Below are 13,498 nucleotides of genomic sequence, written 5' to 3'. Positions count from 1 at the left end.
CGACCCTCAAAACATCCCCATACCAAAATATTGTGACCAAAATATCGATGTCAAAAATATCGTCACTACAATTATAATGGTAAGTACAGAAATATTGGGGGGGAAATCGTTGTAATAAATATCGTTGTGTTAAACATCATTATTTAAATATATATACATTAAAATAATAAATATTAAGTATATTAAATAGTAACATTAGTTTTAAAATAAAATGGTTTCAATATATATTTTAACAAATATAACAAATAAGCTTAATAAAAAAAGTTAAACACATATATAACAATTAATGTATATTTACCTATATCTACTTAAAAATAAACTAATAATTATAATGTATATTATAATTTCAAAATGTCTAATATAACATTTAACATATTTATATAAAATAACATAACATCTATTTTTAAACCATTCTAATTAAATTAAAAAAAGTAAACAACTTAAAATTGAATACAAATATTTTACACATTAAAAACATTAATAATTGTAAATATTATAATTTTAAATAAACAAAAACAGGATATAAAGGATTACAATATAAAATCAATTATAAAATGTCATACATATACTATTTCCACTACAATTTATACAAAACTACGCATACTATCATAGTAAATATATAAAATATATAAAACATTTACTACTCCCACATCACGCAACGCAAAAATAATAAAACTGGGTACAATTTACAAATCTCTCTCAAGTAAATGCAACAGTAGGGAAGGTGTTGGATTGCGGAGGAGTAAAATTTACTAATGCCACTCGTCAGTGCAACATTAAAAACAAATAAAATATCTTTAACATGATAAAATTATTTCAGAAACAAAATAAATTTAAAAAATATGAATGTCCCAAAAAACTACAAATATATTAAATATTTAAAATTAAAACATTACAATCTTAAATATATAGAACAAATAACTATAAATATTATAAATAAAATACAAAAATAATTGTCATACAAATAAATATGTTTCTTTGGAAATTATTTATTTACATACATTTAATTTAGTTACTTCCCACATTATAACCCCACAAAACTCCCAACCTGCACCTAAAACTTGACTTTAAAAAGCAATATATTTTACTATAAGTATAAATATTTATCAACAAACTATCATTAATTAAATATTATTCATTCATTAATATACTTCCCACAATAGACCACCCACAAAACATGCACAACATAACTCGTAAACGTTAACAGAAAATTATTTACACAATTAACATAATGATCAATTTAATAAATAATATTAATTAAAATAATGAATTACTTTAAAATAATTTACTTCTCACCCCATACCCCCACAAAACCCACAACCTGCTTCTAAAAGGTTTTTAAAAATTAAATTGCACAATTAACATAAATATCAGTTAAATATTATTAATTACAAGCTTAATATTCATTCATTAAAATGAACTCCCCACCCTTTATCCCTATACAACCCGCATCCCAAAAAAATGATTACGCAATTAACATAATTATCAATTAATATCAATTGACAACTAATTATTATAAATTACTTCCCACCCTTTACCACTATAAACTCCACAACCTGCACATAAAATTGACATTACAAAAATTAATTGCACAATAATATAATTAAATATCAAGAAAATAAATAATGTTAAATAAAAAATAATCATTAATGTGTTATAAGTAAATTACTGCCCACCCTATACCCATATAAACCCACAACCTCGCTACTTCACTAAGAATAACAAAAAATGATTTAAATAAATGTAACAACTACTAAAAATATAGCAAATATACTAAAAACATTAATAGGTATACAAAATATTGACATCATATATATTTTAAAATACATAGCAATAATGAAAAAACTATATTTTAAGCAACTATTTTTACAAACGATATTAATGACTTAGATATTTTAAAAATCCAAATTACTTACCTGAAAATCGATATTCTTGACAATTATGTTCTTGCTGATGATATTTCCATATCACGATATTTTGGATGCAATATTTTTGTATGGCTATATTTAAAAAAAATATGTGTCTAAATACCAATCCTTTGCACCACCCTGGAAGTAATCGAACAGCAATTTGCCATCCGTTCAGGAGACAGGAACCTCCACTGTGTTTTGAGGTGAATTTAAAGTGGTTGTACCTATAAGTAATGACAATACTATTCATTTTATTGAATATATATAATGTATATATATTTATTTTTTTAAACTTCATAGTTCATTCAATCATTGCATAATTGTATTAAACTCCGTTCACTCCGTTCACTTACCTAGTCCTCAAGGAGGTAAAACTGAATGTATTGAAAGGTAGGCAGCCAAATGTCATCTCAAAAGATTACGTAGCCCGTGATCGTTCACAAATTCTAGCTCCACAGTAGACTTCAGGAGGTCAAAAGGTTTGGCCAAATAATTCTTATGAACCACATTTTTTTTTGCCTTGAGCTCCTCCCCGTCATCCTCATCATGGGAACACCTATGAGAAAAGTAGTCCTATAAATCTGCACTTGCTGAGTCAGAACATTGTTCACTGATACATTTTGTCAAGATTCGAGATTTAGAGCCATACAGGGCCTTTGAGAGTTTATTCAACAAGGTTTTGGATTGTATTTTTAGTGACCATGGAATGGGAGTCGAAAGAACTGTAAACTTGATCCAGGTGCTTCCTACCAATTCATTCTGCCCCCCGCCAAGGCTTTTAGTAGTGAGAAAGTGTGTCCTGCAACTTGGTGTATTGTCTGACTGCCAATGACTTGGGGGAGGTTCTAAACGGTAACACATCTCCCAAGCCTGCTGATGTTATTGTTACTGTACTGTCACCATTATGAGTTGTGTTTTATTGTTAAAAGTAGAGTGTATTGTTCACCCCCTTCTCAACCCAAGTCTAAGAGCCCTTTATGATCTGTAGACCCATGTCTGATGCTACAGTTGTGGGTAAAAAAAATAAAGAAGTACATCAGAAGTCAGTGTTAATGCTAGCCTATGCATGAGTATGCACACTTGACACAATCCTGGTTAAGCCTCATGCTGCTGCACAGCATGCATCTTCTCTGCTGGGAACAGGGAAGCGGGGAAGGTGGGACATGAGGAGGAGGACCACACACTCACCACTCTGTGACCTAGCCATGGGGCATCATGGGAGCCCATGTAATTACTAGCTATGGTGACTTTGCTCTTCTGCCTGCTCATGCATATTCCAAAAACTTTTCAACACACTTTCACAAAGCATCAGACAGCCTCCTTCCAGTCTCCTTTTTGAGAAATCTCTAAAACGTACCTGATTAGAGAGCACCTGCTCAAACATAATGTGTGTGAATTCTAGGCTGCTCAGTGTCCTCACACTTATTCACCTCCAGTGAGTTAATCCAGAAATGTTCAGTTACACTATGTATTTCTAAGATACCCAAGCATTTCGGAGCTATTTTACCTTCTCCTTCTTTGGGCTTGAATGATTAGTTCCACAGTAGAAGTCACAATGGCCAAAGCCGCAAGGAGTCAGGCAAACCATCCATTTAAGAAATAAAGAACCTAAAAGGTTCAAACTAAGGGCTTGATTATGATGGCTGGCAGAGATGTACTTTGGGGGCCCATGGCGGGCCCTCCTTGTGCAGGGGCAGTTGGTGTGTGCACTTGGAGGCCACCTATCGTGCCCACCTACATTTTCCTGCACCATGTGGCAGGCACTGCTTAGTGCCTGCCACGTAGTGCAGGGAAATGTAAACAGTGCTTTTTAACATTGCGGTCGGTGCTGCAGCCAGCAGCACCCACTGAAATGTTAAACATGCCGTTTGCGGCCGCCATGGTGGCGGTCACATCCTAGTTTCATTTGCTGGACCACCGCCTTATAAGCGGGCGGTCCCCATCCCCGGGAAAATGGCGATGGGCAGACGTCCGTCCGCCATCATAATCCGCCCCTAAGTTAGCTTTATTTATTAAGAACAAACAGCACAGTGATTAGATTGCGAATGGGGATCAGCAATGATAGATAGCCTGTGCAATTGGAACGCACTGGAAAATTTAATCTGTGTTATCCTTTGGGTCCTAGATGTCAATTGGAAGAAGCTGACTTGATGCACATGGTGTGGGCTTGCCCCCGTATAAGGGGGTTTGGGGATTCTGTCAGGCGACACATCTTGGCAGTCACGCAAAAAGACATAGGAAATAATGTAGAGGAATGTATCTTGGATTTATGCAAACATTTGACGCAACACAAGGTGCGAAATAGATTCACGGATCTCGCCCTAATAATGGCCAAAAGAGCCATCACTATGAGATGGAAATTAATGAAACGCCCACGGAATATAGTTTGCACACTGAACTGGTTAGATGGGGCAGTGCCGAAAGTGCTGCAATACGGAGGGAGGAAGCCAGAGGCCTACATAAGAACCCAATTGCCATGGAATGGGATATATGCTAGAAGCCCTGAAAGCTCTTGATTTAGACCCTAGTACTCCTACCCCTAACGCACAACAATAACTTAACAAAATAACCTGAATAATATGGATTCATATTGACGTTTTGACTGAACATGTGACTGCTATTTTCTTTACAGGAATAGTTTATATGCTGATGCTTGGGCTATGTAAAAACACTCATAATTATTTATTCTTCCAGAACAGTTGGGGGGGGGTTATGATGGCTACGGACTACTGTAATGATGGTCATGTTGTGTACTGTCTCGACATTGGCAACTGCATGTCGTAGATTTAGTCTTGTTAGCACCGTTAATATTTGATGCGCACAGTATTGTACAGTTGTATCTTCTAATTTGTGATACTACTCTTTGATTTCATCCCAAAGCATGCCTAGCCATTGTGCCTTTTTAATGAAAAATCAATAAAATCTGTTTTTAAAAAAAACGTTATCCGATGAGAGATGCCAATGAATCCGAAACATTTGTGCCCTCTGTGGTTTACCGAGGATCGACCCAGGCACCGTTGATGGCTGACCCATGAGTGAACACGGTCAGATAGATTGATTGATTGTTGGGCCATTCCAAGTTTGTACTTATGGATTTAGAAACTTTTCTAGAGTTTGAAAGTCTTAATCAGTGCAACGTTTAAAGAATATGTGAGGATGGATATAAGGAGTAAGTGGTTCCGCTATTGCACTGAACTTCCAGGCTAAATCTCTTAGTGAGGGAAAAATACTTAGGGGTCTTTTATAATGGCGGGCGAATCACCACCGCCTGTATGGCGGTGGCGATCCGCCCACCATTATTCACCGCATGCCTCCCATTTCCCCCCTGCCTTATTAGTATGGCGGGGGGACCAAACAGGTGACCGGGCGGAAAAGGGGCTTGATATGGTGGCTGTGTCTGCAAGACACCGCCATCCATATCAAGATGCAGGCGGTGATGTGGCTTTCCATTGCCGCCATGGAAAGGCATGCAGAGTCCGTTGCGGGCCCCCAGGGTGTTGGGGAGGGGTTTGCCACGTTGTGCATGCAAATGCACAAATGTCTTTTTTACATGGCGCGGGTGCTGCTGAAAGCACCGCCCGCCGCAATGTAAAAAATGCGGGATGCGCCCACCAGTGTGGCGTTCACATCCTTATTGGTTTTGCGGGACCGCCGCACTCATTGCGTGCGGTCCCATTTGCCGATACGATGGCGGTCGTAATAGACCCCGAAGTTGACATTATCTTGTGACTAAGGTCAAACTGCATGTTCTAATGTACTTCTGTTTAATCAATGTCTATTTAAACCAGACTATAATCTGTTATTTGTTCACCTCAGTGTATGGTATTTATTGGGCTTGTCTAAAACGGGTCCTTAATACAGGAACATGTGACAAAATAAATGCATTCAACAATAATTCCTGCTTTTATTCTTTATTAGAAACCCCTGTGTTTCCATGGGCTCCTCACTTCCTGCGACAGAATATTCCACAAAGGTAACCGACCTGGCAAAGGTGAGAACCTTAAATGCTATAGCAAAGAATATCCTGTAGACCGCTGCTTCTGAGAGTTGCAGTACCGAAGTGCAAGCAGTCCAGACACATGGATGGCTCAAAGAAGCTTACGCTCACTGTGGGATGAAGTCGGGTTGCAGACATTTCAACCTGGCAAAGCTCAGATGAAAGACTGATTGACAAGGAGGAAGATAAAGTTCAGTTGGTGGCTCAGGCAGATTCCTTATTCAATTGACTGACAGCGAGGAAGAGGGAACTTCGTTGGAATGAATGTGAATCCTGATCCAACTGAAGGCAAGTGAAGCTCAGCAGAGCAGCGCTTCAGTGTAAGACTGGGTTGACATGCGGGGCTTATGTTCAGTTGGCAAAACACATCGATAGGACTCTGGTTCCTGTAAAAACCTACTGCTTGAATGTGAGGGTTTGCTTTCCTCATCCCCATCGATATATATCCTGGGGAGAGGCTGGGTGTGGTAGATACCGGACTGTTAACAATATTATCAGCTGACACTTTGAAATACTCTGCAGTTGTCCTGTCATGCTCCAGCTAGCAGTCAAATAGGCTAGACTTTGAACTTTCAGAAGGAAACCAATCTTTATTGCTAGCAATCTTTTATACTGTTGATGTGAAATTAAGATCTTCGAAACAGTTTATCAGCAATGCATTGCACTTACAACTGTGTAAGGGTTGAAATTGTGATCCTACATTGTGAAAACTAATATTGTTCCACCAGCTTAGGAAACTTGCAAATCAAATTGTCAATAAATGTTCATTTTTACTGTTCCAAGTTTTCTCTTGTTTTTCTCAGTTTCTGGAGTTGATACTGCTGCTTGATATACTGTTAAGTATGAAATATTAAATTACAGCTGTTTGGAAGAGACGTATCAACTGGATATTTTCTTTAATGATTGCAACCATATTTTTAGGTTTTTCCTGCACAGCGCTTGAGCTGTGCTTGTGGAATGTCTTATAAATAAAAACAAGTTTCAAATGGGCTTCGAGCACACCTATTACTTACGTTTACTTAGCATTGGTTGGCTCCTATGTCACTCTCCTTTCCTTGCTTCTCATTGGTCAGAGCTTCCTCCTCACCTCTGCTTCCTCCTGGGGTTTTGAAATGTATCTCTGCCGTGGAGCATGGACCAAGTACAGCTTCGTGTCAGCTGCCTGTGTCTTTACACTGGCCACATACTTCTGCTGGGACTCTTTCTTTTGCTTTGACATTCACTCTTATTGAGTATGTATTTATGAGGTCCCTCATCTTCCCGCACTGTCCATTGCTTTCCGGCCTCCTCCTGTGTCCATTGTTTAAACAACCTCCCACCCTCCTCCTGTGTCCCTTGTTTAATCAACCCACATGTCCTCATCACCGGTTTAATTCCCCCCCCAACTCATCTGGTGTCCTTTGTATAATCCTCCCCCCAAAGTCTTCCCACCATTCCCCCTGTTTCCAGCTGTCCATTTCTCACTGCCACCACCTCCCACTGTCCGTTTCTTACCACCCCTGCATTTCCCATCCTGTCATCTGCTTATCTGACAGAGACAATTAGTTATGGATTCCTCACCTTAGAATTACCCCCAGACGTCAGACTGTATCTGGAGAATTTTTTCTGCATGTTGATAGGTGGCGTCGGTTGACTCCCCGTTGGTGCCGTGGTTGCCGGAATGACGTCACATTATCTACTTAGACGCCGCCCTCACGCCCTGACGTCAGTTCTTTCTTTTTCCGCGCCAGCCTGCGCAGATCCGAGGAGAGGGGTACCTCGAGTCACTTTTTGACTCCGCTCTTTGCAACCTTTGTCAACACCTTTTTTTAGTCAATCGACTCCTGGTTCACGGAGGGATGTCACTTAGAGACCAGCTTCAAGACGTGTGACTCCTGTCACAAATTGGTATCAGTTACGGACCCACACCTCGTGTGCTTTTGGTGCCTGAAGCGCGACCATGGCCCGAAGTCGTGCTCAAACTACCGGGCCATGAACCCGAAGTCTTTGTGGGAGCGGTCCCGAAAGCTTCTCGAGGCCCGGCAGTCCGCTCTGCGCTGTTCGAGGTCCTGGTCAAGAGGGAATTCGCGGGACCGGTCACCCATCCACCACTACCATTCGTCATTGAAGTCTTCGTCTTCGGGTTAGTCAAAGCACATGAAAAAGGCAAAGAAGCATTGTCGCTCTTCGTGTTCTCCCCGTCCGTCGGCCGACACGACGCAGGAAGCAAATGGTAGTCAGCTGGGGGCTCTAGGCCTTCGATGCCAGCGGTTTCCGCTCCGGAACCCCAGGGCCCCCAAGGGTCCAGGCCTGGATCCAGATCGGCACCGGTCGACCTGGTGACACCTCCTCCGGCGCCGAAGCCAGTGACGACACCCCGGCCACCTCTGACGCTGGTTGTGTACCCAGCCGGCGTCGGTCCCGGCCTCCCCCTCGTTAAGGACTCGGAGCCGGACAAACGCCGTCCGACTGGTACTTTTGTACCCCTGTTCTCCCCTGATATTTCCTACCACCCTGAGTGGCTATCAGGAGAGGGTGAGGAGGACTGGGAGGGGTCGTTGGACACTCTTGCAGACCAGTTAGAGGAAGCGGACTGGAGAGAGGAGTTTGGTGACGCCAGTGGTCTGGACACCTCCCCAGACCTTGGCATGCTTTCTCCCCCTACCGTGGCTACAGAGGAGAGTGCGTCTTATGCAGTGGTGTTGCTTAGGGCAGCCGATGTTTTAAACCTCGAGTGTCCTAAGGTGGCGGTCAGGACTAACCTCCTGACCGAGATACTTGAGCCATCAGTGGCCTCTTTGGAGCCCCTGCTGCCGTTCAATGAGGCCCTTACGGACATTCTTTTGGGCACTTGGTCCAAGCCCAACACAGGAGCTCCTGTGGACAGGATAATTGCCCGATGGCACCACCCGGCCCCGGGCGACCCCATTTTCCTCTCTTTCCATCCTACCTCAGAGAGCTTGGTAGTCCAAGCCTCAATGTCCAAAGGCACATTCCCTAAAGCTCCACCTGATAGGGAATACAAGAAGCTGGACCATCTTGGTAAGAACATATTTTCTTCCTCCAGCTTGGGATTGTGGTTGGTGAACACCGCATGTATATTGGTCCGTTACTCCCACTCGGTGTGGGACACGGTTGCGCAGGTGATGCCACAGTGGCCGGAGGAGGCCCGGGCTGTGCTCTCCCGTGCTGTTACCGAAGGGAGCGACGCAGCGAAGTTCGCCATCCAATGTGGGCTAGACTCCGCCGACTCACTGGGAAGGGCGATTTCCACGTCAGTAGCACTGAGATGCTATACCTGGTTGAGGTCCACTGGCTTCTCGGGTGATGTCCAAGCAACACTTTTGAACATGCCCTTTGAAGGCCATCGCCTGTTGACGACGAGGAAGACAACGTGCTCGAGCGCTTTAAGGATTCTAGGGTTTCGGCCAAATCCTTAGGCCTCACTTCTACCTCCCGCCCAGCGTAGTCTGCTTTTACCCCCTTTCGTGCCAATGGAAGGGGTGCCCCGCCACGTTGCACCCAGAGCCAAAGGCTACTCCCTTCCCTTCGAGACTACCCGTCCATGCGTGCCACCTCCATTCCATCGCTTGTCGGAGGATCACCTAGCCCTTCTCCAGCAGGAAGTAAAGGCTCTCTTGGCCAAGGGAGCCATTGAGTGAGTTCCTGTCCCAGAAGTAGGTTGTGGTTGCTATTCCCATTACTTTCTGGTGCCCAAGAAGGACAAGGGCCTGCTTCCTATCTTGGATCTCAGGAACGTCAACCACTTCCTCCGGAAGGAGAAGTACAAAATGTTGACACTGGCTCAGGTCCTGTCTGCCCTCGACCCGGGAGACAGGTTGGTAGCGTTGGACTTGCAGGAGGCTTATTTTCACATCCCCTTCCTGCCCGCCCACCGGCGTTACCTACATTTCACGGTAGGCCACGAGCACTTTCAGTTTACCGTACTCCCTTTGGCCTTACCAGTGCCCCTCGGGTATTCACGAAAGTGATGGCGGTGGTCGCAGCACTTCTGCGCAGATTAGGTGTTCAAATTTTCCCCTAGCTTAACGACTGGCTGTTGAAGGCGGGCTCGCCCCAGGCACTCGTCTCCCACCTCCGAACTATGGCGGACCTCCTGCATTCGCTGGGGTTCACTGTCAACGTGCCGAAGTCACACCTGATTCCCTCTCAGAAGCTCCTTTTCATCTGGGCAGTTCTGGACACGACGCAGTTTCATGTTTATCCTCCGAGCAGCGAGTCCGGGATATTCGGGCTGCAATTCCGATCTTTCAGCCTCTATGCCGGGTTTCAGTTAGAATGACTCAGAGGCTGCTGGGCCTCATGGCCTCCTGCATCCTGCTGGTAGATCATGCCAGGTGGCACATGCGGGCTCTGCATTGAGACCTCAAGTTCCAGGGGGCACAGGATCGGGGGAATCTGTCAGATTGCGTCCAGATCTTGGAGGGCACTGCTCGACAATTGCAGTGGTTGCTCACGAACCTGGATTGGGTCAATTACAGATCCCTCACTCTTCCCCACCCAGAGTTTACAGTGGTGACGGTTGCATCACTTCTGGGGTGGAGCGGCCACATATGAGAGGCGGAGATAACAGACCTCTGGTCTCTGGCGTAGTCCGGGCTCCAAATCAACCTTCTGGAGCTTTGGGTGATTCGTCTTGCACTAAAGGCATTCCTTCCCTCTGTCCGGGGAAGAGTAGTGCAGGTGTTCACGGACAACACCGCCATGTGGTACTCCAGTAAACAGGGGGGGGTGGGGTCGTGGACCCTATGTCAATAGGCGCTTCGCCTTTGGACAAGGCTGGTTCAACACCTGGCAGGTTCTCTAAAGGCCAGAGCGGACGAACTCGGCCACAGGTGCATGATGGACCACGAATGGCGTCTTCACTCGGAGGTGGTGCAAGGTCTCTTTCAGCAGTGGGGAGAGGCTTGGTTAGATCTATTCATCACCAAAGGCAACGCGTAATGTCAGCAGTTCTGCCCGTTGGAATTTCCAAGGCGGTACTCGCTAGGCGACTCTTTTCATCACGAGTGGAATTGTGGTCTTCTATACGCCTTTCCACCTATACCACTTCTGCTCTGAGTGCTAAAGATGATCAAGCGCGACCGGGCCCAAGTCATTCTTGTGGCTCCGGATTGGGCACGAAAAGTCAGGTATCCTGAGCTGTTACACATGGCCATCGATCCTCTGATCAGACTGCCTCTTCGGAAGGATCTTCTGTTGCAGCAGCAGGGGACGGTCCGGTCCAGCCTCCACCTCATTGCGTGGAGATTGAGTGGCAGCAGTTGACTGCTTTGGACCTTCCTCCCGAAGTCTTTAACGATATCTTGGCATCCAGGCGTCCCTCCACTAAAACAGTATATGCCTGCAGATGAAACAAGTTTGTGGCATGGCCCTCCCGAAGTCTGTAACGATATCTTGACATCCAGGCGTCCCTCCACTAAAACAGTATACGCCTGCAGATGAAACAAGTTTGTGGCATGGTCCACTGGTCATTCAGTCAGTGTATGGCACGCAGCAAATAGGTCCCTCGGATTGGAACGTAAACTGACGCTAGCTACCCCCCTATGGGATTCTGCACAACTGGGTAATCTATGGATATCGAAGGGGTTTGATATATGGGAGAAGGGAGGGGTGAAACCTTTGGCCACTCTCCAGAGCCAACACAAGCTAGCTGACACCGAGCTTTTTTGTTACAGACAGGTTAGCCATGCACTACATTCCCTCATCCCAAAGGGCACGTCCCTTCCTGAATCATCCCCCTTAGAGGACAGAATACTGGATGGTCACATCCCGGATAAAACCATCTCATTAATTTAAAATAAATTAATACATAACATGGAAGATCCTCTCTCAGTATTGTGACAGAAATGGGTGGCAGATGGCATAGAAATGGATGATGAGGGTTGGCAGGAGGCAATATCTGCTCCTCGGGTGGTGGCCATCCCAGCTCGACTAAGGCTAGTACAGCTTAAAATCCTGCATATGATATATATGACCGGCCCCCGACTAGTACAGATGGGGAGAGCGGAAACAGGGGCCAAGTCGGCACCTTTATGCACATTATATGGGAATGCACGTTTATTCAAACATATTGAACGGAGATACATGCAGTGATGAGGGCAGTCCTCACTGTTGCCATTTACCCTGAAGCACGCACTTGCCTACTGAACATATGGGAACCGACTGACCTTAACACACATCAGACACAATGGGCCACTTTGGGATTTATGCTTGCCAAAAGAAATATTGCTCAGGCCTGGGGAGCAGCACCCCCCCCCCCCCACACTCTGGAGGCATGGGACACGAGTATGGATTGGTGTATGTTCAGAGTAAAGACAGTGTATACTGCCCGAGGCTGTCCTAAAAAGTGGTCCCACATATAGTCATGTGGAACTCATATCGTGGAGACATTTGCTTTCCCCCTCAGAGTATTGAACTTGATGATTTGCTTCCTCCTTCAAAGGTCCTTACTGTGTATAATGTGTAGAAGTACTGCCTCTCATTGCCATGCATATATATGTGTGGCATGGTGCACAGCAAAGGCTGTGGATCCCCTTTCCGCCCCTCTTTCTGAGGTTCTCTTGTTCCTTCTTTCTTTGGCCCAGCAGGGCTCTGCTCTGGACACCCTTAAGGGCTATCTCTCAGACATTTTAGCCTTTCTTAGGCTTTCTGATAAACCTTCTCTTTTCAACCCCCTATTGTACATAGATTCCTCATGTCTTCCTTCCTATTCCTTTCGTAATGCCCTAGTGGGACTTGGACTTGCGCTCCCTTTAAGCCGCTACATAATTGTCCTCTCAGACTTTTAACTTTAAAAACTGCCTTCTTGGTTGCCATCACCTCTGCTCGCAGGTTGAGTGAGCTTCAAGCTCTTTCTTCTAAACCTCCTTTCCTGGCTGTTCATCCGGACAAAGTTGTCCTTCGCACTAGGCCTTCTTTCCTTCCCAAAGTGGTTACCTCTTTCCACATAGGACAGACCATCACTTTGCCCACCTTCTTTCCGCCTCTGCATCCTTCTAAAGAGGAAGAGCGGCACAATCGTCTGGATCCAAAATGTTCGCTTTCCTTCTATATGGATTGCACAAGACGATTCCGGGTGGATCACCAACTCTTTGTTGGCTACGTCAGCACCAAGAAAGGTCAGGCCGTACAAAAACGGACCATCTCTCGGGTCGTTCTTTGTATAAAAATCTGCTATTCCTTGGTGAAATAGGAACCTCCAGTTGGGTTGCGTGCCCATTCCACCAGGGCACTGGCAGCTACTACTGCTTTGGGACGTGGAGTCCCTCTTCATGACATTTTCTAAGCAGCTACATGGGCTTCCCTGCACAAGTTTACTAAACACTACTGCCAGGACAGCCAAGTCCGTAGAGACGGCTTCTTTGGCCATTTGGTTCTCCAAGAATTTCTGGTGTGAACTTAGTTCACAGACTTACCTCTGGGGTTGGTATGGGGTATCTATTCTAAGGTGAAGAATGCATAACTAATTGTCTCTTTCAGATGAAAAAGTTACTTACCTTTGGTAGCGATATGTCTGTAAGAGACATAAATTAGTTATGGATTCATTCATTTCATCTTTATTTCGGCACAACTTGGCCAGAAAAGATTT

General features: G+C 44.5%; 1 protein-coding gene across 6 annotated transcripts in view; it reads left to right on the top strand.

Annotated features, from left to right (window-relative positions):
- CUTC (cutC copper transporter) overlaps positions 1 to 6,685 on the top strand; it is a 290,281-nt gene extending 283,596 nt beyond the window's left edge. For 4 of the 6 annotated variants that reach the window (XM_078643544.1, XM_078643539.1, XM_078643545.1 and 1 more), the window contains one exon: positions 5,829 to 6,685. In XM_078643544.1, the coding sequence (XP_078499670.1) occupies positions 5,829 to 5,940 (112 nt within the window). In that variant the 3' untranslated portion in view covers positions 5,941 to 6,685. The remainder of the gene's footprint in view (positions 1 to 5,828) is intronic. The other 2 variants (XM_078643540.1, XM_078643543.1) reach the window with 1 other exon arrangement.
- The last annotated feature ends 6,813 nt before the right edge of the window (positions 6,686 to 13,498 follow it).

This window comes from Lissotriton helveticus, chromosome 5_1, assembly GCF_964261635.1.
Source record: "Lissotriton helveticus chromosome 5_1, aLisHel1.1, whole genome shotgun sequence".
In the NCBI taxonomy this organism is placed as follows: Eukaryota; Metazoa; Chordata; class Amphibia; order Caudata; family Salamandridae; genus Lissotriton; species Lissotriton helveticus.
Note: the sequence above shows the minus strand (reverse complement) of the source record. Positions and strands in the feature narration are given on the sequence as shown.